This window comes from Primulina huaijiensis, chromosome 11 (assembly GCF_012295235.1).
Source record: "Primulina huaijiensis isolate GDHJ02 chromosome 11, ASM1229523v2, whole genome shotgun sequence".
In the NCBI taxonomy this organism is placed as follows: Eukaryota; Viridiplantae; Streptophyta; class Magnoliopsida; order Lamiales; family Gesneriaceae; genus Primulina; species Primulina huaijiensis.
In genome coordinates, this window is record NC_133316.1 from 24292972 (window position 1) to 24318567 (window position 25596).

The window sequence follows — 25596 nt, forward strand, 5'->3', positions numbered from 1 at the left end:
TGAACTGTAATGAAATGCTATACTCTCTTTGGTGGGAATAGATAGGAGGAAAGACCGCAAGATTAGGGTTTTCAAATTGTAGAAATCATTCAGATTTGTAGAATTTGATTTAATATAATTTTCCGCATAGGATTCTTTTGTATAACTGAGGCGAATTGGAGTACATAATATACATCGACCATAGAACCATATTTTCAAATAATATTCTAGTAATTTTAAAAAATATTTATAAAGTTTGAATAGAGCAGTAAAAAGAATTTTATTAAAAATATATAGCTGATCGCAATCTTAAAAGTCTTGAAACCGAGAACTACTATGATATCTAATGTCGACAGGGCGAATTGGGTCCGAGTGGGGTGAACAATTACACCGGTCGGGTGTTGCTTCCTGTTTTGGTAAGTCGGACGCGGGGTGACAGATATGTCCGGGATGCGTTATATCCGCACACTAAAGATAACAGAGATCGTTAGTAACTCGAAAGACGATCTAGTTGTTTCTATTTAATTCAAGTATGCATTATATATGTTCTACTCAGCCTTTAGGAGATAACTAATCTTCTTTTGGAGATTCTCAATATTATTTTGACTCCAACCTTTGAGTTCTTGGCCGCATCTTGTCGATTTATGAGTAAGATCACTAGAGCTTTTGATATTATATATGTCATGTGTAGACCAACAATCAGCGATAAACTTTTTGAAATCATCATCAATTTGCCAAAAATGTTCAAAATTTAAAGAGCGACAACCAGCAGGGGCCTGAGAACCATCAAAATTGGGAGGACAAAGCTCGAATTACAACATAGATTATCTGATCCAGAACAATCCAAATGCTTCACTCGAGCTGCACTGGATAAAAGTTTCCAAGACAAGGTGGCTGGGAAGCAATTTAAGTGTTCTTGTATGAGTTAGGGTGTCCTTTGATTATTACTCCATATGAAAGATGGACCTTCGAAACCAAGGTCCATAAAACAACAGTGGTAGATAGCATCTTTAAATTCCGTCATAGAGAAGAAAGCTCTATTCAACTGTTCATATTGGAACTTGAGGTACCTAATTCAACTTCAAAAGCTAGCTCAAGAGGGAAAGATTATCGAATTCTATATATACAACTCTCAGGAATTTTATTTAACCGACGTGGGACAACTAACATTAACCACCGAGTTTTTCAGAGATATGCACAGTTTCATTAAAATCCCCACCAAGCCCCCAAGGAAGAGAATACAGATGGTGGAGCCTACGAAGAAATTCCCGCGAGGAATGTCGGAGATCGCGACATAAGAATCTTGCTTACTAATCAAACCGTAACCAGAGGCCTGCCTATGTTCACCACATAATCATTGGTGTCATCCTCTGGTGTGAAAGTGATTGAGGTCTACTTGTCCGCAAACAACTCAGATGTGTGTTAGACCTAGATCCATTGCAATCCTTAGATGGCGATGCTCTTATCCATGATAAAATACCAATTACCAATTATCAAAGTTTTTTTTCCCTAAAAAATAAAAGTTGATTTTAAGATTAATTTGGTTGTCTAATAAATTTATAAATAAATAATGAATATTTGAATTATATTTATAAATAACTAAAAATAATTATATTTTATTATTTATAAATATGTAGACACGCAGTTTGTATTTTATATTAATTTATATTTAATGTTAATTAAATGTTTTATTTTAACTAAGGATAATTGTATTTTGTGTCCTGTAATTTGTATTTATTCTGCTTTTGGTCATATAAACAATGAATTTCTATTTTTAATCTTGTAAATTGTATTTTTTTTTAATTTTTGGTCCTACCGAGGTCAATTTATTTTTTGTCCTGTAACATGTATGTTTTTTCCTTCCATTTTGGTCATTTTTTTGGTTGGCGTGGATGTTGAGATGAATTTTTAGAAGAAAACTTCCATACATGTCGTGATTATTTTAGAATTTTATTTGGAAGGAAAATTGACGGACTCCGATTAAAAAGAAGACAAAAAATGAAGAAAAAACATGCAAGTTACACGACTATAATTGAAAATGCACTGTTGACATGACCAAAAATAAAACAAACATGCAAGTTACACAATAAAATGAAATTTCATCTTACAAAAATGAAAAAAAAAACATATAATTTAAAAGATTAAAATGCAAATTCATTGTTAACATAACAAGAAAAAAATAGAAAAATATAAATTACATGACTAAAAACTTAATTTTCCTTAAATAAAATAGTAAATAATATTCAAGAAGTTTTTTTTTTTTTACAATTATTCAAAAAGTATTATTTGAGTTGCATTAAATCTGATGAATTGGAGATAAGTTTTGTATTCCGTGCAGAAATTATTTTATTTAAAAATAGTTAATAGGCTCAAAAGGGTAAACACGGTAAAATCTGCTGGACAAGGTGTGTATTTGCTATTTGGTAACTGCTTATATATATATGAGGAAATAGCGAGAACAGGCAATTGCCCTAAATCCCTGATAACTCTCTCTCTATCTGACTGTTCCTCTCCCCTCACCCTCCCGCTCTCGCGCATCGTCTTTTCGACGTACTGGCATCTATTATTTTAATTTGATTTCTTCTCATTCGGTCAGTAAATTACTTGAAGAAATCAAGAATCGGTTTATCTTGAAAGGTGAGATCTTCGTTTCAAGAAACCGTAATTTATTAGAAGCGAAGCGATTATTACTTTTCTTCGATTATGTTTCTTGAACTTTTAAGTTTGAATACGGGTTTCTCTCTTTTTGATCCTATTGTATTCGTGGGTTTTGGTGCGTTTTGCTCTTACAATTGTAATCGATTGATATGTAATTATGAACTCCGGGCCTCCTTTGATTTATTGCAATGGCTAATTTGACAGTTATTTCCCTTTTTAACAAAGGGACTGTCGATATCTGAAGTTATCCACTGGGTGTAGAAGAATCAGACTTTGATGGAGGACTGGGGTAATTTAAGTCGACTCTTATCTGAATGTTCGAAGTTTTTCCAGTTTTTTGGGCCGTTATTTTTCTTGATTATTCCCTAAATTTTCATCTGTGCTTTTTCCTCCCTGAACGCCCCTCCCACGGAAATTATTTAGGGTGTTTTTATTTAAAATTGGCTTTGGATATCTTTTCCCTAAAATATGTGTAAACATTAACTTTACATAATCGGAGCTCATTGCAAAGATGTTCTGATCTATAAAGGCTAAATATACTGGAAATTTTTTTTCTAGACAATCTACTTCTTTATATTGCAAATGTAGCAAAATATTTACATTGGAAAAATGCAAGTATAAGTGCTTATTTGATCAGCTAACTATAAATATATGAGGTCTAACTCCTTTTTTTCCCACGTATGGCTTTCTGCTGTGACAATATAAGATTCAATCTCATTAGTTTTGTTCAAATGAATATGATTGACGATTTTCATCTTTCAGAAGATGAGAGTGTTCCAAATCTTCTCAAAAAGGAGCAGCTGAAGAATAACTGGGATGATGAAGATTTGGAAGATGATGACGTGAAGGACTCTTGGGAAGATGATGATAAGCCTGATGTGGTATATATAACTTTTTAATGTGATACATTTCTTAACAATTTTTAAATGTCGATGAAAAGTGACCATATTATATTATCTTTCGCTTAATTCATGATGTGCTATCTGATCCTTCTATATTCATTTTTTTTATGAATGGAAGTATGCATTGTGGAATTACCCTTCTGCCATCATCATTGAAGGGTAAGGTCGTGCGTTTTGTACTTCTCTATGATTTTTTTATGTAAAAGATGTAAAACATTGTTGGTAAAAAATAGTCATATCATGATACATAAAGTTGTTAAGGTTTGGTTAGATTTCCTCCTTTTCGGTAAGAACTTTACGAGGAATGTTTTGATTAAATGCATTGGAATAATGTTAAAAGGGAACTTTGTTAATTCCTGTCATTGAGAAGTGTTTAATATGCAATGGATTATGGAACAATACTAAAAGTGCACTTTTTAACTTCCTGTCATTTCGTATGTTCTCATATTGTTTCAAAGATAACATCTCTCGATGCCAACCAGTGACTTCAGATACTTCATTTGGGTATACTTTTTTTATGGCATTTTACTTTGATTTATGATTGTGAAATTGATCGGTCTCTCAACGTGTTTCTGTCCAATGTCAAAGATGTGCTCTTTGTCTCCTGTTGTATTTGCTTGATTAGAAACTTTATTTCTTTTGGATATAACATTCGTGGGGTCATTTTTTTTATATAATGTCACATATATTTTTACTTTGTTGTAAATCATTTAAGAGGATACATAAGAATGTAAAGTTCTCATGGTTTTCAATGATGTTGGACTATTTTTAGTGCATGTTTGATGTATTGGCCCATTGAATTGGATTCCCTTTCGCTGAACGATTTTTCAGGCACCTAAAGCTGAGCCTACTCCTGAAAAGGTTCCTAAGAAGGCTGCGGCGAAGTTGGATGAAAAGAAAGGGAAAGTCGTTGAAACCGCAAAGGAATCCTTAGATCCTATAGAAGAAAAATTTCGCCAGCAGAGGTATGATTTTTCATGTTCAGTATTGCAAGATGCCATCCTTTATAAAATCATCATCATTTGTAAGTTTTTTGTAAACTAATGTCGACATTGGGGTGCAGCAAATTAAGCAGAACAGTTATCTTATTATTTCTGTTCCATTACATGTTACTCTAGTTCAATTGCCTGTCAGGCTCAGTCAATGCCATTTCTTTTCATGTCTACTCAGTTGGAGCTTGGGTTGTTAACATGCCTGACCTTCAATTGATTTGTCCACTTTAATTCAGTTCACCCCTGAAGATTTTCATCATCTGCTTCATATATCATTTGTCACAGTTATATGTCATTCATTTAATTAATGCTTGTTTCCTTTACTATTGGAACTGAAGGCACGTGTATTGATATAGTTTGCAGTAACCTTTGTAAAATTTCTATGATTAAAAATGGATGTTATGGTTTTTACAGACTTGTTGAAGAAGCTGATTACAAGTCCACAGCAGAGTTATTTGCCAAAAAGGGTGATGAGAAAACACTTGTGAACTTTATCCCCAAGAGCGAAAGTGACTTCTCAGAATATGCAGAACTGATCTCTCATACACTTCGTCCATATGAGGTTTGTGATGTTTGCTTCATCCCTTTTCATTGATTTGCTATTTCAGAATTATAATCGTGTGTTTTCTCATACATCAGAAAAGTTATCATTATATCGGATTGCTTAAAGCTGTGATGAGATTGTCGATGACATCTTTGAAAGGCGCAGATGCCAAGGAAGTTGCGTCTTCGGTTACAGCAATTGCAAATGAAAAAATTAAAGCAGAAAAAGAAGCTAATGCCGGCAAAAAGAAGACGAGTATATCAAATTTCTGTAGTTTGATTCTAATAATATTATCGTGATCTTTAATCTGATAGTCTCTTTTAACAAGTATTCTCTTGTTTATAGCTGGGAAGAAGAAACAGCTGCATGTTGGCAAAACAGATGATGAGGTGGTCGTTGATGGTTATGATGAGTACGATGACTACGATTTTATGTGAGTAGGCTGTTATTCCCCATACAGGAATCCGGGTAAAAACATTTCCATTACGAAAGGTGTCAGGCAAACACATATATGATTCCGCGGTCTGACGGCTGTCCCTAATTCAGGAATGTTTCGAGTGTGTTGAACTTTTTTCCTTTCTTGATGCACAAATAAGCATGTTTAGAATTTGTCTGGTTGGAGATTCATATTAATTTTTCTTTTTTGGGTTTTTGGCTCATCGAATACCAAAGATTTTTGCTTGATCTTCGATTTTTTTAGTATCAAAGAGTGTCGAGTGTCTTGGCCAGATCCTTGTTTTTTCTTGCAACCAGAGAAATGTTGAGGACCTTTGGTGATGTTTTTTAAGAACTGTCTTATTTTGGAGCACGGATCACCTACTGCATACAATTATTACCTGTTTTTACACAAATATATAAAACAGAATACTCCGCTTCCACAATCATAACCATCCTTTGGGTGTACATTTATTTATAAACAGTGAATTTTTTTAAAATTTGTTCAGCAGTAAAAACGATTGTTATATTTTCGGGTGAAAATAATATTTAGAAGCAGAAGTCCTAAGAAGCAATATTTTTAGCTTTCTGGTCTCTTTAGAAAGTCTGATAAATTAATATTTTTTAACAATTGTTTTTCACACGATTTATCTTTTCTACAGAGTGTCTCCGTCGAAATGAAAAATGTATTTATCTTTTTAATCCATTTTTTTTATATAAAATATTAATAATGGGCTTTATAGATGAGTGTGGAAAGGCCCATCTCATTTCTTCTTATGGGCTTAGGCCCAACTGTTCCCTAAGCCCGGAAATTGAACCACTATTAAACCCTTTTAGTTTCCGACATTTCAATTTCAAATCATAGGATGCAAATTACTAAAAACTTTTGTACAAATATAATATAATATAACAATACAAATAAATTGATTCATGAGGTTCCCATCCTATCATAATAATATTTATTTTGATTATAAAAAATTAGCATTTACTAATTACGTAATATGTCTTAAAATCTAAAAATATTTTAACAATTAAATATTAAAACTAAACTTGCAAAATTTTCTGGACATTTGAACATTTGCATTGCTCCGGCGGCACTCAGTTAAAATCCAAAAAAGCCCGCCTCTCTAACCGGTGAACTTTCCTCTCTCAAGACTTGCAAGTTTTACTTCACAATTTCTGTATGGAGAGCGTCGAATCGCATGGCGCGGTTCCGTTTCAGCTACAATTCGACAAACCCATAGCTTCTCAGGTAATCTTGCTCACATGAAATTCAAACGAGGTCCTATGTTGTGTTTTTGTCATAATTTGTGTTTTGGGTAATTGAGCAGATTAAGATTGCAGAATGGAATCCAGAAAAGGATTTGTTGGCATTGGTCACGGAAGACTCGAAGCTTCTTCTTCATCGCTTTAATTGGCAGAGGCTTTGGATCACCTCCACCGGTCTGTATTCAGCAATAACCTTTTCTTTTACCGTTATAAAATTGGACATGTTGTATTATCAGCTTAAAGTTACTTATTGGTGAATTTGATTTTATCACTGTATGCTAATTTTGACTTTTGGAACGTTTTATTTAGGGAAATGCATAACATCCATATGCTGGCGTCCAGATGGCAAAGCAATTGCAGTGGGACTCGAGGATGGAGCTGTTTCAATTCACGATGTGGAAGTGAGTTCTTTTGTTTTATTTTAAGCATGTATTTTTTATTTCTTTTAAAGTCGTTTTTTTTTCAATTGGTCTCAAATGAAGCAACAGCAATTTGCTTTCGACATTACTTTTGAAATTGAACCCATTGCATTTATCTCTAACTTTTTGGTTGTAATTTATGGAAATTAGAATGGCAAACTTCTGAGAAGTATGAAGTTCCACAGTGTTTCTGTCGTCTGCCTCAGCTGGGAGGAAGATAGGAAAAAGGTTGCGGTAAAACTCTTCCAACTTTGTTAATTTCTAACATGTGCTTTAATAATTTACCTTTGTATTTTATTCCTATTATTATTTAGATAAGATACAAAAGCTTGCATTTTCTGTCATGTTGGACCACATCTCTTGGTTTAGAGTTCACTTGGTATATTGCCTTTTGAACCAATAAACTGAAGAAACTGGCAAACGGAGGTCATTGATTTGTTTGCAAATTTATGCTCAATGTTTGGCTGAGATTATGCTTAGATTGGTAAGCTGCTGGTCTCAATTAAATTCGTAGAAACTTCTAATTGCATCTGACTTCCCCATGCATTTTCAACATTAAACTCTAAATCTAGTTAGAATCAATTTGATGCAAGTCCAAATTTATCTAATGTCATGCTTCGATATGTCTAATGGGGGCCTTATCTCCCCGTACTTTCTATCGCTCTTGGTCCAGAGAGTGGTCCCTAGTCCATTTATTGTTTCATCAATGGAATAAAGTATGATGATAGTGTTTTGTTACATTAGTGCAAACTATAAAATCTGAACGATATTTTTCTTTTACCTGAAAAACTTCTTGATGATGTCTTATTTAAAGTGTGCTCAGCCATTCTACATGGTTTTTAGAAAATCCTTTGCTCCTTTTAACTTTCTCATTTTCCCTCTTCTATTGGAATTTAGGAGGGAAATCATAATGTTTTGACTTATGAGGACAGGACTGCTCGGTTTTTTCCTCATGCTCCAAGATCTCCTCATATACCTGGTCTTGTACCTGGAGATAGTGGCTTCATGGATGAAAGTGAGGATTCATTCCGGGAACTGTTTGATTCTTCACATCAACAATTTAGCATCTTATGCAGTGGGGATAAAGATGGCAATATCTGCTTTAGTATTTTTGGCATTTTCCTTGTAGGAAGAATTGTGAGTTGATACTGATTATCTTTGACTTTTTTTTTGATACGAAACTACTTTTCATTATAATAATAGTGTGGATTACAAAGGATAGTAATCCTTAGAAATTAATCCTACTTTTATCTTTCAATACCTCTAGCATGTCTATATGTTTCCTATGCAACCTTCTTTTTAAACTGCCAGAACATACACAATCTTGCTTTTCACAGTCCTTTGGTGGGAATTGGGAACGACATTACGTACCAACTGTTGAATGCTTCTATTTGTAAGGTAAGTCATTTCATGTATTCAATGTTGTTATTTTAATTTATCTTAAGCATAGATGTTTTGATCTGAATAATTGGTATGGCTATCCAGTTTAAACTTGTTATATTTTCTTTGTGTATACTAGTGCTCAATCACACATTATGTGCAGGATATTTTTTGTTTGTGTAAAGAGAGAGATTTTATGCATGGTTAGTCTTTATGTACTTAGGGGTCTGTTAATTGTAAAAGGTAAACATGAGGTCAAGGGTGGCATTTTTTTCGGCTTTCAATCCAATTCAACTTGAAGTTTTAAGAAAAATTGAAAGTTGATGTGATATCTTGTAAGAAATCTAGCAAATAATTATGTGATTATTATATTTTGAATAATGGTTTTGAAATATGAAATGATGTGCATTGTAAAAATTTTGGAATAAAAAAGGAGGGTGGAGATGTTTGGATTTTCAATCCAAACAATTGTTGAACTCTAGAGCTCAATGCCAGAGCCCCAACCAAACTAATTTTGGGGAAACATAAAGTAGGGGCATTTTAGTTATTTCTTAACTTAATTAAGGGTACACGGGCATAATAGAGAAACCGAAATTTGGTTTACTGCTTTGAGATCCATGCTATTTTCTCAATGTCTTTTTGTGCCTTCTATTTTAAAGTTATGTTCAACTCGAAGTCATTCAGAGCCGTGTATGTATCAGAATTGCTAAATCTATGTGATAGGTGAAGAGGAAGCATTAAGAAGCTTCTTCTAGAAGGCCAAGGATTTGCAAGTCGGATTATGAAAACATTAATTAACTGGCTATATATATATTTATATATATATATATAAAATAAGGATTTAGATCCACGCCTACACCGCTAGGCCTACGGTGGGTGGTGTTTATCAAACATTTATATGATTGCATGGTCTAGCGAAGGGATGAATACTTTGCAAATGGGGTTTGGCCTTCACATTCCATGTTATTGAACCCTATCAATGCAGACGAATCTTCAAATTTTCCTTACGTTTTCTCTCAGATATAAAACTTGTGTTCTTAATCTATCTTACTTCTCATTGCATTCAAATAAATTATGAAAGCTATCGATTCAGACTGGTAGCTTCTGTTCACTCAGTCTATGGTGAATTCCGTGCTGAAATAGTGCTTTTGGGGAATCTCATATTGTGATTTTGCTTCTTCTCAGGTGTCATTATCCAATGATCTTTGTCGTATTATCATCTTGTGCTCAGGTGTACTTATGGGAACTGGCAGAGAAGCAAGAGGCATTCAAATGTCTCAAAGTGAGCTACCTGGTTTTCATTGCTTAGTCCTTGACAGTGCAATTTTTTCTGAAAGGTATTAGTGTATTCTGAAAGCAGCAATAATTATCTTTGTGTCTATGTCCGTGTGGCCAAATTTTATCAGTTTGTCTTTTCACTTTAGAGAAGTGGACCGTGGCTTAGGGAACTCTCCATTCAGTTCAATTATTTGGACAAAAAAAACCTAAGAATAGAATCGCACGCTTTGCTCTGAACATTGGTAATTCATGCTGCTTTTGGGTCCAATTTTTGATGGACTGCAGGCATTACTATCCTTTCAGTCTATGGACAATAAAACCTTTTCACTTTTTTTTTGAAAAAATCATTACCGTCCTTTACCAATCCTGCTGGTACCCATGAGATCCTTATTATGCCTCTGCTGTTCCCATCCGGGTCTAAATTTCTCATGACGAAGCATAGTGAAATCATAATTCATATGTAAGGTGCTTGATTGTTGTTCATGTATTATATACTGTCTGCTCATGAATTCCCGTGCAAGATAAGTTCTCTCAATACCCGAGACTTTTATTTTCCAGTAACACTTTTCAAATTGTTTCTCGTTGTTAGCGCTTGGGATGCACAAGTTTTAGAAATGACAATTTTGATTGTGGTTCTGTCTTTATTTTGCGCTTCCACTTGTAATTTATTTCTCTCTCATTAATAAGAGGATAACTTATGTATTGCAAGCCCTTTTCATCAGCTACTTTTTTTGGCTGTCTCTTCCTGATCCAGGGGTTGATGTATGTATTATCAAGTTTAATGATTATTATTATTTCACTTTTTTATAAGTTCATCTGATTATAATTGCACTGCAATATTCTCAATCAATGACAGGAAAAATGAGCTCCACCAGGTGGCTCAGCAAGCTTCTAATGTGGAGCATCTTATTGAAGTCATCCGAACATCACTTTCCGTCATGACTAAGCAGTGGTCTGATGCTATGCACACTTATCGTGAAAAATTCAATGGTCTATCATCCTTGATTATTGACAATGGTAAACGTTCAAATAAATGTGAAATAATTCAGGATTTCTGATTTTTCTTGTCTGGTTCCTGTTCAAATATTTATATAAACAAAAGTGTAGGACTTGACTCCACTCCTCAAGAAGAGTTTCTAAGCTTGCTAGGTGGTGCAAGGACAAGTCCAGCGGTTCATCAATTTTTAGTTAATTCCCTTGGTGAAATGGTATATTCTCTTATCTCAAGCGTTTCACGTTGTAATGGTGATCGTGAATTTTATGTACATTCTCTTGTATTGTTTTTCGTAGGGGCTCAAACGGGTTGCGAAGGTAGTTTCTGGTGCTGGGAAAGAGGTTCAAATGGTCGTGCTTGATCATCTACAGGTGTGGAATCCTAAGAGTAACAACTTATAGGGCACTTGAGAAAGACCTTGTCTTTAAATCTTCTTTGGCAGAAAGTTCTTCGTTACAATTAATTTATTTCTTAGCTAACTTATTTTATTCAAATCTAAACTTCTAAAGCTCTGATTCTCAGCCTGCTGCAGATATTATTGGGTTTCGAATAGGAGAATTAAGAGGGTTATCAAAATGGCGTGCACGTTATCAAGGAATTGGCTTAGATGAGAACTTAATTGATAATGCAATGGAGAAGGCTGGAATGTTGCTTGTACAAGTTGAGAGGTTCGTAAGAGTTCTATCATCTGTAGTGCAGCAGGTATGTGCCATCGTAGCTACTGTAAGGCAGTGTAAACTGTCTCTTCCCTTTGCCTGAGTTGGAGATTGTTTGGTAGTACGATTATGTTATTTTTCCATGTTTTTGGTTGTTGCTTATGTGCAGTATATGCTTATGCATGAACATGAGTATATGATAAGAGTCATAAGACACACGCAGAGAACCCTCGAAAGTCACATACACACCGAGACACCACTTGAAAGAATATTCCAATGTAGGATCAAAACCTTTCATGGCTATGGTTTTCATGAATATTGATTTGCAGTTTATATGGTGATGTTTTCTTTTGATTAGCCAATAAATAATAAAAAGGAAGCACAGTACTTTGCTCCAAGTATGGTGTCAAGACTTTTCACATAAACTATGTTACTTGTTAATTTTTCTGTATAAGTTATTTTTGACGTCAGACATCTCTATGTTGAATGTGATCCTGCAACACGAAGTTGATTTTGTTTTAAAATATTATGATCATCTGCATTTGCAAGCTTTTTTCCAAGTAGGGAAACTTAAATGGAGGTCTTGCTGTCTGCAAGTCAAATTTAAGCCACACACATATTGGTGTTTGAGTAAATCTTTGTTGCATAATGTGATATAGGCTTGTCATACTTTTGCTGCAAAAAAGAAAATCCTTTCCTGTTCAATGTTTCAGGTCCTTTACAGTTTTGACAATAGTCTTTGGTTTAGTTTTCAAATTTTTTCAGTTGGCTTCTGAAGTCTGTAAAGATTTTAATGTCTGAACCAAGCGATCAACTTCTGCCCTTCAGTAGGTCGGTAATCTGTTTATCGTTTTTTTTGTTTTAGATTTTCTGTTATATGCTTAAATTTGTAGTTTTCCCCTGACTCAGGGGGTCCATTCCTTTTTTTCAGTGAACTTATCATAATATTCCTGAAGTTTCTATATGACCGAGATCCTGTTGGTCAATTGCTGGAGTTTGATCACAATATTGAAGTTGACTTGTAAGTCCTGCTTTTGACAAATTAAACTCTTAATGGATTTAGACTATAATTGTTAACAATTCTATAACATTCATTCAATTCTGAAACATCAGTTTCAGATTTCTCTGCTTCTTTAGTGATTCTCCATTTACACATCGCAAGTGTTCAATAACTTGAAACACTAGGAAATTCTCACAAAGCAAGCTCCATCATTTTCAGGCCATGCAAATTTTCTATGAATTTGCTGTTACTTGACACTTGAACTGGTGCATTGTTTTGACTTCTTACATTTTTTTCTTTTTAACAGGGAAAGACAGTTACGAGTTAGAGAATTGGCTCTTTTTGGGGGTTTCTTCGATTCTGAATACCTCAACAGAACATTAGCAAGCGAATTTCAACAGATGGAATATTGGTATACCTTTTGTCATTATTACGTTTATTATTTGTATCCTCACGATGCAGATGAACTTGAGATAGATTTTCTGAGCTTATGGAAAGCAGAATATGGACTTAACCTTTGCAGGAAATATATTGATATGTTTTTAGGCCAGGCATCTTCTTCCCCTTCACCCGATTTCTTTTATAACAGAGGAAAAGCATAATTAGATGAGGCTAAGTTAACACTAATTTTTCCATGCTTGTTTGCCACGACTTTTTTTGTGTAATTGGGTCATGATTGTAGTTTCAAGGAGGCTTTGGAGATGCCATTAGCCACGGTTTCCAAAAGAATACTTTGTAAAGATATGTTGCCGCTTTTCCCTATTGAATCTTCAACAAGCTTGAAGTCCTGTATTCCGGCATCAGTCTCATATTTTCAGGTGGCTGTTATTCCTAAATCTTGCCAAACATATTTTTGAGTCTGATTTCTCTCCGTGCTGAAACTGTTTCAGGTTAATTTATTTCTCTGTGTAAAATATACATAAAAGAGTTCCTGTAACAGAGACTTGTATCGTTGATGAACTCAAAGAATCATTTAAGTTCACATTGAACAATTGAATATACTCGTATCCCTCGGCATGTGATGAGTGGATACACGTTGAATTTTACGATAACTTTTTATATTAACTCTACTAAATTTTTATGTTGAATTTTAGTATAAAACTTAATATTAATTATGTTAAATTTTTATATAAAATATAATTGTGATGATATAAATTTGAGTTGATATTTTATTCATTTACTTTTGAAAGTATGTTAATATTTTATTTTTGGGTGAATAAAACAATCAATTTATTTAATTGAATGTCATTCATTTTTCATATATTCTAGCGTCCTTTGACATGCGATGAATATATTCGCATTAAATTTTTTGTTAATTATTTTTTTGTTGATTTTGAGTTTATGATTTTTTATGTTAGGAGTTATATAATCATGTAAAAGTTTAAAAATCTAGATGAGATAAATAAATATTTTATTAATTTTAAAAAACTTGAAATGTGAATGAGATATGGTAGTTATAGCCTATAGGTGAACTAGTTTACTAAAATAGGTTTTATGATTTTTTCATTAAATAAAAATATAGAACTTTTGTAATTTGAGAGGATATTTTTTGTACTTAAAAAAATTAGTACTGGGAAATTGAAAGAAGCAGTGCTTAGTTCTGCATGAGTACTCAAAACTCATAAAATTTAGAAGATTAAGGCACATAATATTGCTTATTTATATAACTCGGAGTGTGGAATATTCTAGCATATATGCTTCATAACAACATATGAATGGAAAAAACCGGTTGTTTCTACTGCTTGTAACTTGCAATCATCAGTTATTAAGCATTCACCAATAAAAGATCCTCAAACAGCTGCACTTTTTATGTTTCCTTCACTGCTCCTGATTGCACTGGCATTCGTTGCATTGTAAAAACAGTAGGTTCCGAAACATTGTGGACTCAGACAGGGGATCCTTAAGGTTGCGTTTGTTGCATTATGTGCAAGCAATGTTGAAGAGTGATCATATATGCGCTATCATGTGAGAAACTATCTGATTTTAGCATTTACAAACTTTTCTTCTTATTTGGCAGGAGAATGCACATGTGGTTATGAATCATCGAACTGTCCAAAGTCTTACTGATTATACATCTTTTATTATACCTGATGGGACGATTCCAAACATAAAAAATTGCATCGGCATATGTAGAGGGATCATGCATGATTTAGACAATATAAAAGATCTTCATCATACTTCACTGGAAGCTGCATTATTACGAGCTCCTGATGGATATGACTGTGCAGATATATCTCTGTACAGAGTAAGTACAAGAATGTTCTTGTCATTTACTCTAATTTGTCTGCTCATTTCTCACTTATTCTATAATCAGGAAGCACAACTTGTCTTTTTGCTGAATGAAGTAACTTCCACTTCTGAGAGCTCAGGAAATGCTCATATGATGATCATACCATCAGCAGTCCTTCCATTTGTGCGGATTTCAAGATCCTCTTCTCTCAAATCTTGGACTTTTCAGGAACTTCAGGTATACTTTTCTTGCAACTTCGTGGTAATTTTTGTGATAGTTATAGACAGAAATTTATGCTGATGCAATGGTTGATGAATTCTTAACTATTTCTACAAAGAGCCCATCTTTTATGACTAAGGTATATAAAAGTTCTTAACGACAAATGTTTTATATTTAGTTTCTCTATTGTTACATTTTTAATTCAACCACATCCTTTCTACAAATCATGTATTTATTTTAGACTTATATTGAAAAAGTATTCTAGTTGCATTTTTTGTTATTCCTTTCTGAAAAGGTAACATAGACGTGTGCCTTGTGTATCTTATGCTAGGACTCTGTCATAGACCTGCAATTGGAAAATGAAAAGGTTCGAGAAATTCCTCATTCTGTGGTTGCTCCACTCGCTGTTAGTGGTGAGTGTCTTCTAAAACTGCACTTTATCTGGTATATTTTGCATGTTTTTATACACTGAATACATGTTCAGTAAAATTTTTACCTGGATGGATAATTATGTTTACGATTCATCTAGATTTTCGTTTTTATTGCCCACCATAATGTGTGTGTCCAAATGTTTAGTAGGTTTTAGCATTTTTTTGTATAAATTGTTCAATTTTACAAGTGCATGATATCCTGCACGCAAGTCTTTTTCCCTTAACAATAATAATAAATTCAGTCGGTTCATTTCTCTCAGAAGACAGAGATATTACTTTCAATAAACATCTGATCCCTTTGATGCATTAGTAACAAACTTTCTGGTTCATTTCATGGAATCTATTAATAGTAGTTGAAGAATGTTCCTAGTAGTGATATTTAGTGCAATTTAACATTTCAGCATCAAGAGGTGTGGCTTGTGTTTTTGCGGAAAAAAAACGTGCCTTGGTGTATATTCTAGAGGAAGATGAAGATGAAGCTACAGATACAGAGTAACTGTTGAATCCTTTCATGTTTCAGTTCAGCTGGTGACATGTGGGGTCTGAGCTACCTGTGCCTTCTATTAGAGTGTGTTCGTTCATAGGATTTTACTCTATATTTTGTGCTTTATTTATGGTGGTTGAATCTCACTGAGGCCTTGAGCTCCTGGATGATGCTTGGTGAGTCTCCAAATCTGCAAAATCCTCATAAATTAAGTTTTACATTTTATTGTGTCATGTTCTAGACGTCTAGCAATTCTTTAAACTGGCCATTGATATCAGCTAGAGAGGAGAGGAGATATTGAATTCAGGTCTCAGCCTGTGAAATAGAATTCGAACTTCAGTGAAATATATCCCACTGCGGACCACCTAGATTCAGTATTTGAGAACCAAGCAGGTACTGTCAAAATGCTGTGGATAAATGGCACAACCATGAAGAAAGAGCAGCAACGGCGTCCAAACATATGCCTTTTAACGATCGTGGAATGAATATTGTACATTTTGAATCTCCCCCACTCACACATTGTTTGGTGGGACTTTTTATTTTTTATGTCGCGGCTCACCCGCCTGGAGTGATTCAGTTCAGCAATGTCATTTTTTTGGCTCTTGTGTCAATGATGATCCTACGTTCCAATTGAGCGACGTCTATCTTTTTACTATTTGATTGCATAAGTTAGAAAACTTGCATGATATACGGGTAAGAAAGAGACGAGCACCAAAGTTATTTGTGATGAAATAGGTTTTTCCCCAACCGTATTTACTACATCACATTATCTTAGTACTCAAGTTTTTTGTTTTATATATATTGTTTTGACATGATATGTATCCATGTTGTTTACCTATGTGATCACTAATAAGGTGTCATTCATTTGTCGGATGTAATGAATCATATTAAAATTGTACGTCCAATAAATTAATGACATATTATTAGTGGGCACTAGGGGTGTCCAAAAAGATCTCGACCTAATTCGACAAAAAAAATCAGGTTTGGTTTAAGGGTTTTTGCGTTCGGGTCAAATCGAGTTGGACTCAATATCTCACCCGAAAAAGTAATCGGGTTTGAGTATAATCTAGGTTCTTTCGAAAATTTTAACTTTTAAAAAAAATTATATATAATTAATAAATTTGTCAACGTTTTTATATATTGTATGTTTGGAAAAAAAATTTTATATTGATATTATAAAACTTCATTGTTTAATATTTATTTTCTGAATTTTTTATTTTTAAAACATTTGTTTATTTGATTTAATAAATATATTTTTAATTTTCTCCAATTAGAATTTTAAATTTAAATTATATATAAGACATGTTTTTTTTTATTATATGTTTAAATTAAAATTATTTTTTGAATTTTTATTTAATAATTTTAAAAAAATTTTAAAAAAATCGAGATCAGGTTGAGTCGAGTTCGGATTCGGATCGAGTCGAAGAGTTTTTTTTAATACTATCATGTGTCAATTTTACTCGAAACCGCTTGAATTGACGTCTTTAGTGGGCACGGAGGTTGAAACAGTGAAGAGCAGAATAGCAAAACTATATATAAACATTATGGATCTGATTGTTTGTTGATAATCATTCTTTATTTCAAAGATATTTTAATTAATTTTAAATATATAAATTTAATATATTCTTTTACAAATTTTCTTCAAAAATTTGGATAATACCCGACCACCCCTCTGGTTTGGATATAGAAATAATATACCCGAAAACTGAAAAATCCAACTGTGCCCACCCCCTACTCATCATCGAATAAGAATGGAAAATAAGATTTTTTTAACCTAAATATTGTTTTAGACACTGTATAACAGTAAAAGTTTAGTTCGAACTATGAAATATTATTTGGACTAGTAGGATCAGTATTGATTGCATTTTGTTTAGTTTCATTGTTTATAATTTAAAGAGTTATATAATTAATATCTGAGAACAAAATTAGAACCATTATGTAAGAAACAAACAGATTTTATTTGGTTGGATAAGGCAAAAACGAAAACTATTTTTTAAGAAAAAAATTGATTGTCTTATAAAAATAATATTGTTTGGTTGTAAAATTTATTTTTCTAAATTAAGTATTTTTTTAGAAGTCTGATTTTTTTGGTTTTTTAAGCTTCTATTTCTATACATTTTAACATTTATTATCCAATTGTCAGAATAATTTCTGTTTTTTAAGAAAAAACCTTAATTTATTTTAATANGAAACGCTTTGAGATTTGGCATGAATGAGCGCGACTGGCGTAAGTGTAGAAATAAAGGAGAAAAACGACGACGCCAGGTAGCATAAAGCAGAGGCCCCACTCTCTTTTTATAAACATATAATTAATTAATCACGAATCATATGCTGCTCTATATTGTTGTTACATCACACTCACTCACCCCAAAATCCCAGTCTCCGGCTCTCTCTTCCCTGAGATGAATTTCCCATCTTTTCATGTTATCATTGCACTTCCTGTGTTTAGTTGATTCTAGGTGGGTTTTGCATTTTTACTTTTTTTAAAATTTAATTCATGGGCATCAGGGCATGAAACGATGGCTTTGTCTCGGACGGCAAAAAAATTCCTTCTTTTGGCTATTTTCTGGAGAAAATCCTTGAATCTCGTAGTTTCTGGTTAGGGACTTCGTTCGCGATGTCTTCTTCTTTGTCGAAGAAGGCTTGCTTCAACTCAAACTGCAAAGAGGCGTCTGAGAAGTGGAGAAATGGTTGGCGTCGCCGCACCGGCGAGTACGCTCACCTATGCGATCGTTGCGCGTATGATTATTGGCTTTCCTTTTTCTGTCTGTTGTTTTCCTTACCTCTCAATTTCCTAGCTTCAGTTTAAATTTGAATTTTTTGTTTAATTTCGTTGAGCATTTCTTTTTGTTGGTGGGGGAGCCGGGGTGGTGTTTGACTAGTTTTTTTTTCACTGTTTACGGAGGTTTTGGATTGGAGCTTGCAATGTAGTTAGCATTTTCTGGATTTTTTTTGGTTTATCGTAGCCAACTGCTTTCAAGTTGTCTTGGATTTGGATTGTGATGCTTGCTCGTCCATCCTTTTGGTTACAATTACACTTTACATGAGGCATTTAAGAATTGGAAAGCGAGGATTGAGTTTGAGAAGGAGAAAATATCTCGAACTTTGGAACGGGCATTGTGGTCAATTGACTTGTTTGTTAAGTCTACATGGCTGTAGGATGGTTTAGAATTGAAGCTTAGAGTTTTGAAATGTGCATCGAATATTTAACGGTGCAGATTACAAATTTCGGATATTGAATGTCTCAGTTTGGTGTCTGCGTAGTTTATTTGGCATCAAAACATTTAGAATTAATTACTTTAGTTTTTGTGAACCTCATTTTGTACTCACTCTTATTGTTTGAAAGACTTTATTTGGAATATTTTGCTCTATTGCTAACAACTTGGGGTAACTTTGTTCAATTTAAGGGTCCAGAATAAATTAATTGAAAACATAAGAGTTGCATAATTTTCTAATTTTGATGATTCATCATCTGTCTGTATGTAATCTGTCAATTTCTTTTTTTTACTGATTTTCTAAATATTGGAACATCTGCTAGAAATTGAAATTTTGATGTAATTTAATTGAAATTTAGTTCTGCTTATGAGGAAGGAAAATTTTGTGAGGCTTTCCACTCAAGTACTTCTGGTTGGAGATGCTGTGAATCTTGTGGAAAGGTAAGGTAGCTTTAGACTTTACCAAGATTTTCTTAGAAAATTTTCATTTTCTGGTGTGTATAAATTGAAATTCTAGTTTTCTTTTTTCATATAAATTGCTGAGAATGTGTAAATATTGAATGTCAAATCCTCATTGCAGCAAATACATTGTGGTTGTATAGTGTCGTTCCATATGTTCGTACTCTTGGATGCTGGAGGGATAGAATGCCTAACATGTGCAAGGAAAAGTTTCGTTTTGGTAAGAGTGATGGTTCTTTCTTTAGTGGTTTTATTTCTCAAGATAGAATTATATGATTCTCCGATTTCAAGCCACCTTCCTAGTATTTTTTGGCATTTATTGATTGGACGTGGAATGTACAAAGCATTTTGCAGTTTGTACTTAATAAGTTAAGTGCAAAACTTGGTGACTTCTAATGCAATCCAATTGCTCAGTCATATTTTGTCTATGTAGCTTGAGTTGTTACACTTTCATTGTTGAATTTTTATTATATCGATGAATGTTGCATGAATACCTTTAATAATTTGAAAAACCCTGAACAATCATCAGTTATAACGACCTTTATCAAAAGCTGAAGTTTTGTTTGGTCCCTGGAGGAATAACCCGTGCTTCACCAAACTAGGTTGTTCTCTTTCATATCTTTTAGTTATTACGTTTGGGAACATAACTTTTCCTTTCCCATTTTTCTAGGCTCCAAATCTGGCATGGCCGCCACCTTCACAATTCCTTCATTCACAACTTGAAAGATGGAAGGATTTCTCGGTGAAAACTTTTAGTTCCATAATTGGCTCGGGCCCAGTACCATGGAGAATCGCTCCCAGTTTGTTCAAGGAGTCTAATATCCAATCTGACACACGGCCAATAATGCCCTTCGAAATTGATGCATGTGGCATTGATTTATTTGGCACTTCTGAGAGATTGCCTGCTGCTTCGCCAGAGGAAAAGCAAGAATTTTCTGATGAAAGATGTTTTAATGAAAAGTTGAGAGTTGGCCCAATTGACACGTTTCAGAATGGGCATTCTGGTAATTATATTGGACCATTGAGAACTTATCATTTCCTGCCACTTCCTGACTTTACATGAAAATTTTCTGCCTCTCAGTTATGTTTTTGTCTTACTGCAGCACTTAATCCAAAAGAGTGTTCATTTCTCTCCATAAATAGTATCCATCCAACAATATTTCCAAAAAATAATTCTTCAGATTTCAGTTTAACCAGTGTGTCTTCATCCAAAACTGAACTAGATGATACTGGCCAGCTTTCTGCAACTTTTTCAACACCACAGACCCTCTCGATTCCAGTGGGCAAGCAGGTTGGCAGTCACTATAGAATGGATTCATGTGATGAGACTCAGGTTCGTAATGGGAAGGTCCAAGGAGATGGCCGAGGCCGAAATCAGTTGCTTCCTCGGTATCGGCCCCAAATAACTGAGGAGGAGCTTCTAAAAATTTCAAGCTAGTATCCTATGGCGTAGAAGGGTTCATGTTATAGTTTTGTTTCCCAAGAATAATTATCACTAAATTCTTCGGTTCAGTTTCTCTGTATTGTGCTGCTAATTTATTGTGGCATACCCTGTGATGCTTGCTTAAAATCCATTTGAATATTATCTGGTAATTGTGCTTGGTATTTCACCGATCTTTGCCTTAATTTATCTTTAGCTCAAAGTCAGTTATTACTCCATTGTTTGAGAAAACTTTAAGTGCTAGTGATGCTGGACGTATTGGCCGCCTAGTGCTGCCAAAAAAGTGTGCAGAGGTGAGTCCTTATGTCTAATGTAGGAACCATTCTAATCGATCTTACTTGTTGCTTTTTCTTTTTTGCTGTTTGCAGTTATATACACATGTAAATATTTGAATTTACTTTGTGGTTTGGTTTCTGAGTTGAGATTGGCATTTGTTAGGGTGTCAAAAAAACTCAGTGGATTCCTCTGAAGAGGGTTATCAAGCTAACTGTTGGAGTGTAGGGACTTACATATTAGAAATTAGACATATGATGCAGATATCAGGAGTGTGCTTTCTTTTATATCGTTAAATTTGTGTTGAGAGGTTTCTGTTGACTGTCTGATTGGTATCATCCCAGAAACGTCATTGCATAAAAAAGGAAGACACTTTACTGTGAGAGAAGAAATCCATCTTTCAATGCAGCTATTGGCTTTTCGTTTGTAATTTTTTCCCTAAAATTGTTGCACTGTAAACGGAAGCAAAGGACAAAAGACAATAAGAGTTTTTCATTTTAACGATCGTATGATAGCCTGTGGTATTTTTAGCTTGATCTTATGTGAGGTAATTGTGTTGCATCTCTCTTCACCTATTATAACTTTCATTTGATTTTGTGAACAATCTTTCCTAGTTTCAAATTTAGAGATCTGAAAAAAGGTGCTTCATTCATGGTGAGACAGGCCTATTTTCCACCAATTGCTCAGCCAGAAGGGTTGCCTTTGGAAGTACTGGATGTGAAGGGAAAGGAATGGGTATTTCAGTTTCGATTCTGGCCAAATAATAATAGCAGAATGTATGTCCTGGAAGGAATCACTCCTTGTATACAATCTTTGAGACTGCAGGCTGGTGATGTAGGTAATTAATTATCACACCGCGTCTTGCATTATGATTGAGCATATTCTTTTGTTGTTCATTTGCAAAATCACTCATCATATTTCTTGGCAGTAACATTTAGTAGGCTGAAGCCTGAAGGAAAGCTGGTCATGGGGGGCAGAAAGTCTTCAAGCGTTCCATCACCAGATCAGGTTTATCCTTCAATTGAACAAGTATAATGTCTTAAATAAATATTCATGCCAAAATGTATTTCGCGCAAAATTTTAATATTGTCTCGAATAAAATAAATGTAATTCAACATAAATACATATGTGTTACTGTATTATTTATTTATTATTTTTTAAAAAGATACTTGGCTAGGATTTTGGGGTACTACATATTTAGACATGACAAAAATTGAAAACTCCTGGGTATTTTGTTGTATAAGTATGCTTCCTGCATTGCAAGCTGATTTATGTTTATTTATTATGAATGCTTGGATGAAGAAAGAACCATCTGCAATTTCATGTGTGAATGCATGACTTAATGTATTTTCGTACACAGTCATACCAATTACATTTATTAAATATAAATATTTCCTATTTATTTTTTATTGGACATCCATCATTATTGAGTTCAATTTTGCTTTCTGTTCAAAGGGAGATGGAGCTCTTATAAAAGGAAATAATGCTTTCATTCTGGAGAACTGTCGAGCTAAAAATAAATGTATGGATGGGGTTTCAGTAAACTCTCACATGAAGGGTAAATCACCCAGTAGCTTCCAGCCCATCAGCCATGCTTCCAAGGCAGATACAGGAAGCACCAGTTCTGAAATACTCGAAGCTAAGCCTCTTAATAGCAGCAAGGGGAAGGGGAGCATTTTGGTCTCAAAAAGTAAGCGGCTTAGAATTGAGAAGGGCATAGAGCTCAAGCTCACTATGGATGAAGCTCAAGGATTGATGCGTCCACCTGCTAAAATTGCTCCATCAGTTTTTCTTGTAGAAGGATGTGAATTTGAAGAATTCGAGGTACCAATATTCTTGTTTTGTAAAAGTTCCGTTGCTGCTTAGTCCATAGCTACCAGGTTGTTTGGTCTTGTGTAGTTCTTAAACTAATGATCTTTTAAATACTTGTGTTCTTAAAATTCAGGAGTAAACCCTCTGAAAATGGTCTAAGTGTGTCTGATTTTTTAAAAACACGGGGTTGTAAAAAACCTTTTATTTAACAAATGGGGTTTAATGCTTTTTTGATAGTTCACACTGGTGATAGTTGCGATTTACCCGTTCCTTGTGAGATGACATAGTAGGATACTTGGAGGGTTAATGCTTGGCTGGATTAGCAAGACTGATAATCACACATAAAAGTTTTTTCGTTCGTGTCATTTATTTTCTTCTCCAGCATCCTCATAGGATTCTCTCTTTAGGACACTGTGCCAGTTATTGGGAGGCCAACTATACCGGCAACAGATCCTTTCGGGTGTGTTCCTTTTTGTTGGTGTTAATCTCTCTCTCATGTGCATTTTCATGCGTGCACATTCATATCCAGAAGAATGTTAACATCGAATCCTTTGATTTCTCAGCGAAAAGATACAGTGGGTTCAATGTGAGGACTGTTTTAAGTGGCGTAAAGTTCCCGAAAATGCTCTTCTTCCTTCTGGATGGATCTGTTCAGAGAATGTATGGGACCTTGACAGGTGTGGTGGACTTCCATTTCAATTCTGAACCCTGAATTTTCTGTTCGTATAGTACAATGCTGTGTCAGTGTTTGCTAAAAAATTATTCATCTGTTCCTTTTTGTTATAGACTGGTTAAGCTCTTCTAGTTTTTGTATTTGTTTACGTTTTTTCAATTATTTTTTATGGTTGCTCTACTCCGGTACTATTTTATATGGTTACTCGGCACCAGTACCACAGTTTCTAAACCCGTCAATGCCGTAGTTTTTACTACCCCAGCTCTCAATGGTAGACAATTGCATCAAACTAAGTTCAAGAAGTTTGCTTTGGACTTTTCAATCGATGTTTGTCTTGGAGCTTTTCAACTAATGTTTACCTGTCTTAGTACTCCATTTTGAGTAGTTTACGGGTCCCTTTGTATCTTTCCATCTGTTATCCATCAGATCTCGATGTTCGGATGCTGAGGAATTAGCTATAGAAAAGCTGGAAGATATTTTGCCTACCATCAACAATGGTTTTAACTTCTCTCTGAACTTGCCATCGTAGTAAATTTTCCTTCTGTAATTATTACATTTACCTATTGTTTTCTTGATGTCATCTAGTTTCTTCAAAGAGAAGGGAGATCACCACAATGGATTCAGATGTGTTTGTCACTCAGGAAAGACTTGATACCCTTGCTAATTTGGGCATCCAAGGAGACGATCAGGGCATTTCAGCTTCACCGGACTCCAGGTCAAAGCACCCATGGTTTCCCAGTGAGAAAGGCTCTAAGCACAAACAATCATGCGATTGTGCCATCTGCAGTTCGCTGAAACATCGTTTCCGAACTTTAATGGAGAGGTGTGTGAAGCATCAATTGGATGAAGTTGGTGAATCTGCATCCCATAAGTCGCAGATGGAGAGGTGTGTGAAGCATCAATTGGATGAAGTCGGTGAATCTGCATCCCAGAAGTCGCAGCAGCTACAATTACCTGAACAAGTGCACAACGTTGACACATACACAGGCATTGAAGCCGGAAATATTACCCTGACTCCGCGAGAGGTGAGAAAGATAGCCTGTCTTGACCATCAAAACGGGCGAAAGTCATCACCCTTGCTGTTGAAAGGTCAAATAGACCTTAATATTCAGCCGGAGCGAGAGGACGATTTTTCACCTGTTTCAGAGTCTGGAACACCGAAGCAGTTGCACCCACCCGCCACAGAGAAATTTTTCATGCATCAGATGCCATCTGGCTCAGGCATTGGAAATTTAATCAGGACACGGATGACGCAAGATGGTATCGGTGGTGCAAATCTGATTAGTTGTTTAGCTGTGGATGGAGGTAATCAAGAAAACTGACCAGCTTTTACTCGGAGCTTCGTCTGAGCTATGTATATAAAAAGGCAGGATGGATACTTGGCTTTTTTTGCATGACCTTTAGTGTAATTTCGAAGATAGCAATGAACATAATGTGGTAACTTATTTTTTAAGTCCTGAGTAATGGTTTAATGCGCTTCATTACATCTTGGACCAAAAGAAATTGATGCCGTGTGTGATTGATTCATAAAATTCCCTGCTAATTTGATAGGACGAGTGCATTGATTTGGGAGTTCAAATTTAACAGAATGTAATCTCGATTAATTATCATTTCAATTCGTTTGCTAACATTTGTTTAGTATACTAAATCCTGGGATGGGTCCTATGGTAGTAAATTTATTATGTAACACCATGCATGGAAGCATTTTTGTGTATTTTTGGGGATGATTGAAGTCTGGATCCGAATTAAATATCTTTTTTCATTGTTTTTTTAGTATCTATTGTATAAACAAAAATAACCAACAACAAATTCATTATACGTTTATTAGTTAAAATTCATTATACGTGTATATT

At 34.5% G+C, this 25596-nt stretch overlaps 3 protein-coding genes across 7 annotated transcripts; all 3 read left to right on the top strand.

Moving 5' to 3' along the window:
* Positions 1–2438: 2438 nt before the first annotated feature.
* LOC140988751 (uncharacterized) lies at positions 2439–5860 on the top strand. Of its 3 annotated transcripts, none has more exons than XM_073457807.1 (7): positions 2439–2616; positions 2842–2926; positions 3400–3518; positions 4371–4504; positions 4946–5093; positions 5171–5330; positions 5421–5860. In XM_073457807.1, exons 2-7 carry the CDS (start codon positions 2914–2916, stop codon positions 5510–5512), a joined length of 666 nt encoding a protein of 221 aa, XP_073313908.1. In that variant the 5' UTR covers positions 2439–2616; positions 2842–2913; the 3' UTR covers positions 5513–5860. The 3 variants fall into 3 exon arrangements, with proteins under 3 accessions (XP_073313908.1, XP_073313909.1, XP_073313907.1); XM_073457808.1 differs by having other exon boundaries at positions 2449–2616; positions 2863–2926; XM_073457806.1 differs by lacking the exon at positions 2439–2616 and having other exon boundaries at positions 2801–2926.
* Positions 5861–6488: 628 nt separating this feature from the next.
* On the top strand, positions 6489–16628 carry LOC140988750 (anaphase-promoting complex subunit 4). The gene is made up of 19 exons (XM_073457805.1): positions 6489–6762; positions 6842–6953; positions 7089–7180; positions 7349–7432; positions 8096–8335; positions 8510–8596; positions 9764–9915; positions 10713–10873; positions 10964–11064; positions 11147–11221; positions 11373–11552; positions 12255–12337; positions 12438–12527; positions 12814–12918; positions 13189–13324; positions 14524–14751; positions 14821–14973; positions 15287–15368; positions 15788–16628. The coding sequence occupies exons 1-19, from the start codon at positions 6694–6696 to the stop codon at positions 15880–15882; spliced, it is 2325 nt and encodes a 774-aa protein (XP_073313906.1). The 5' UTR covers positions 6489–6693; the 3' UTR covers positions 15883–16628.
* Positions 16629–18205: 1577 nt separating this feature from the next.
* On the top strand, positions 18206–25227 carry LOC140987914 (B3 domain-containing protein Os07g0563300). Of its 3 annotated transcripts, XM_073456662.1 has the most exons (14): positions 18207–18609; positions 19445–19526; positions 19666–19764; positions 20215–20548; positions 20648–20981; positions 21182–21278; positions 21922–22096; positions 22187–22266; positions 22714–23082; positions 23478–23530; positions 23634–23747; positions 24170–24240; positions 24329–24566; positions 24630–25227. In XM_073456662.1, exons 1-14 carry the CDS (start codon positions 18488–18490, stop codon positions 25063–25065), a joined length of 2604 nt encoding a protein of 867 aa, XP_073312763.1. In that variant the 5' UTR covers positions 18207–18487; the 3' UTR covers positions 25066–25227. The 3 variants fall into 3 exon arrangements, with proteins under 3 accessions (XP_073312764.1, XP_073312763.1, XP_073312761.1); XM_073456663.1 differs by lacking the exon at positions 24630–25227 and having other exon boundaries at positions 18206–18609; positions 23464–23530; positions 24329–24564; XM_073456660.1 differs by having other exon boundaries at positions 24329–25227.
* Positions 25228–25596: the final 369 nt, after the last annotated feature.

Coding starts and splice junctions, on each gene's coding strand:
- LOC140988750 (XM_073457805.1), top strand. CDS start 6,694: ATGGAGAGCGTCGAATCGCATGGCGCGGTTCCGTTTCAGCTACAATTC. Junction 10,874..10,963: donor ATCCTTGATTATTGACAATG/GTAAACGTTCAA, acceptor ACAAAAGTGTAG/GACTTGACTCCACTCCTCAA. Junction 13,325..14,523: donor CATCAGTCTCATATTTTCAG/GTGGCTGTTATT, acceptor CTTATTTGGCAG/GAGAATGCACATGTGGTTAT.
- LOC140988751 (XM_073457807.1), top strand. Junction 4,505..4,945: donor GAAAAATTTCGCCAGCAGAG/GTATGATTTTTC, acceptor TGGTTTTTACAG/ACTTGTTGAAGAAGCTGATT. Junction 5,331..5,420: donor TGCCGGCAAAAAGAAGACGA/GTATATCAAATT, acceptor TCTTGTTTATAG/CTGGGAAGAAGAAACAGCTG.
- LOC140987914 (XM_073456660.1), top strand. CDS start 18,488: ATGTCTTCTTCTTTGTCGAAGAAGGCTTGCTTCAACTCAAACTGCAAA. Junction 19,765..20,214: donor CAAGGAAAAGTTTCGTTTTG/GTAAGAGTGATG, acceptor CCATTTTTCTAG/GCTCCAAATCTGGCATGGCC. Junction 21,279..21,921: donor TGCCAAAAAAGTGTGCAGAG/GTGAGTCCTTAT, acceptor ATGGTGAGACAG/GCCTATTTTCCACCAATTGC.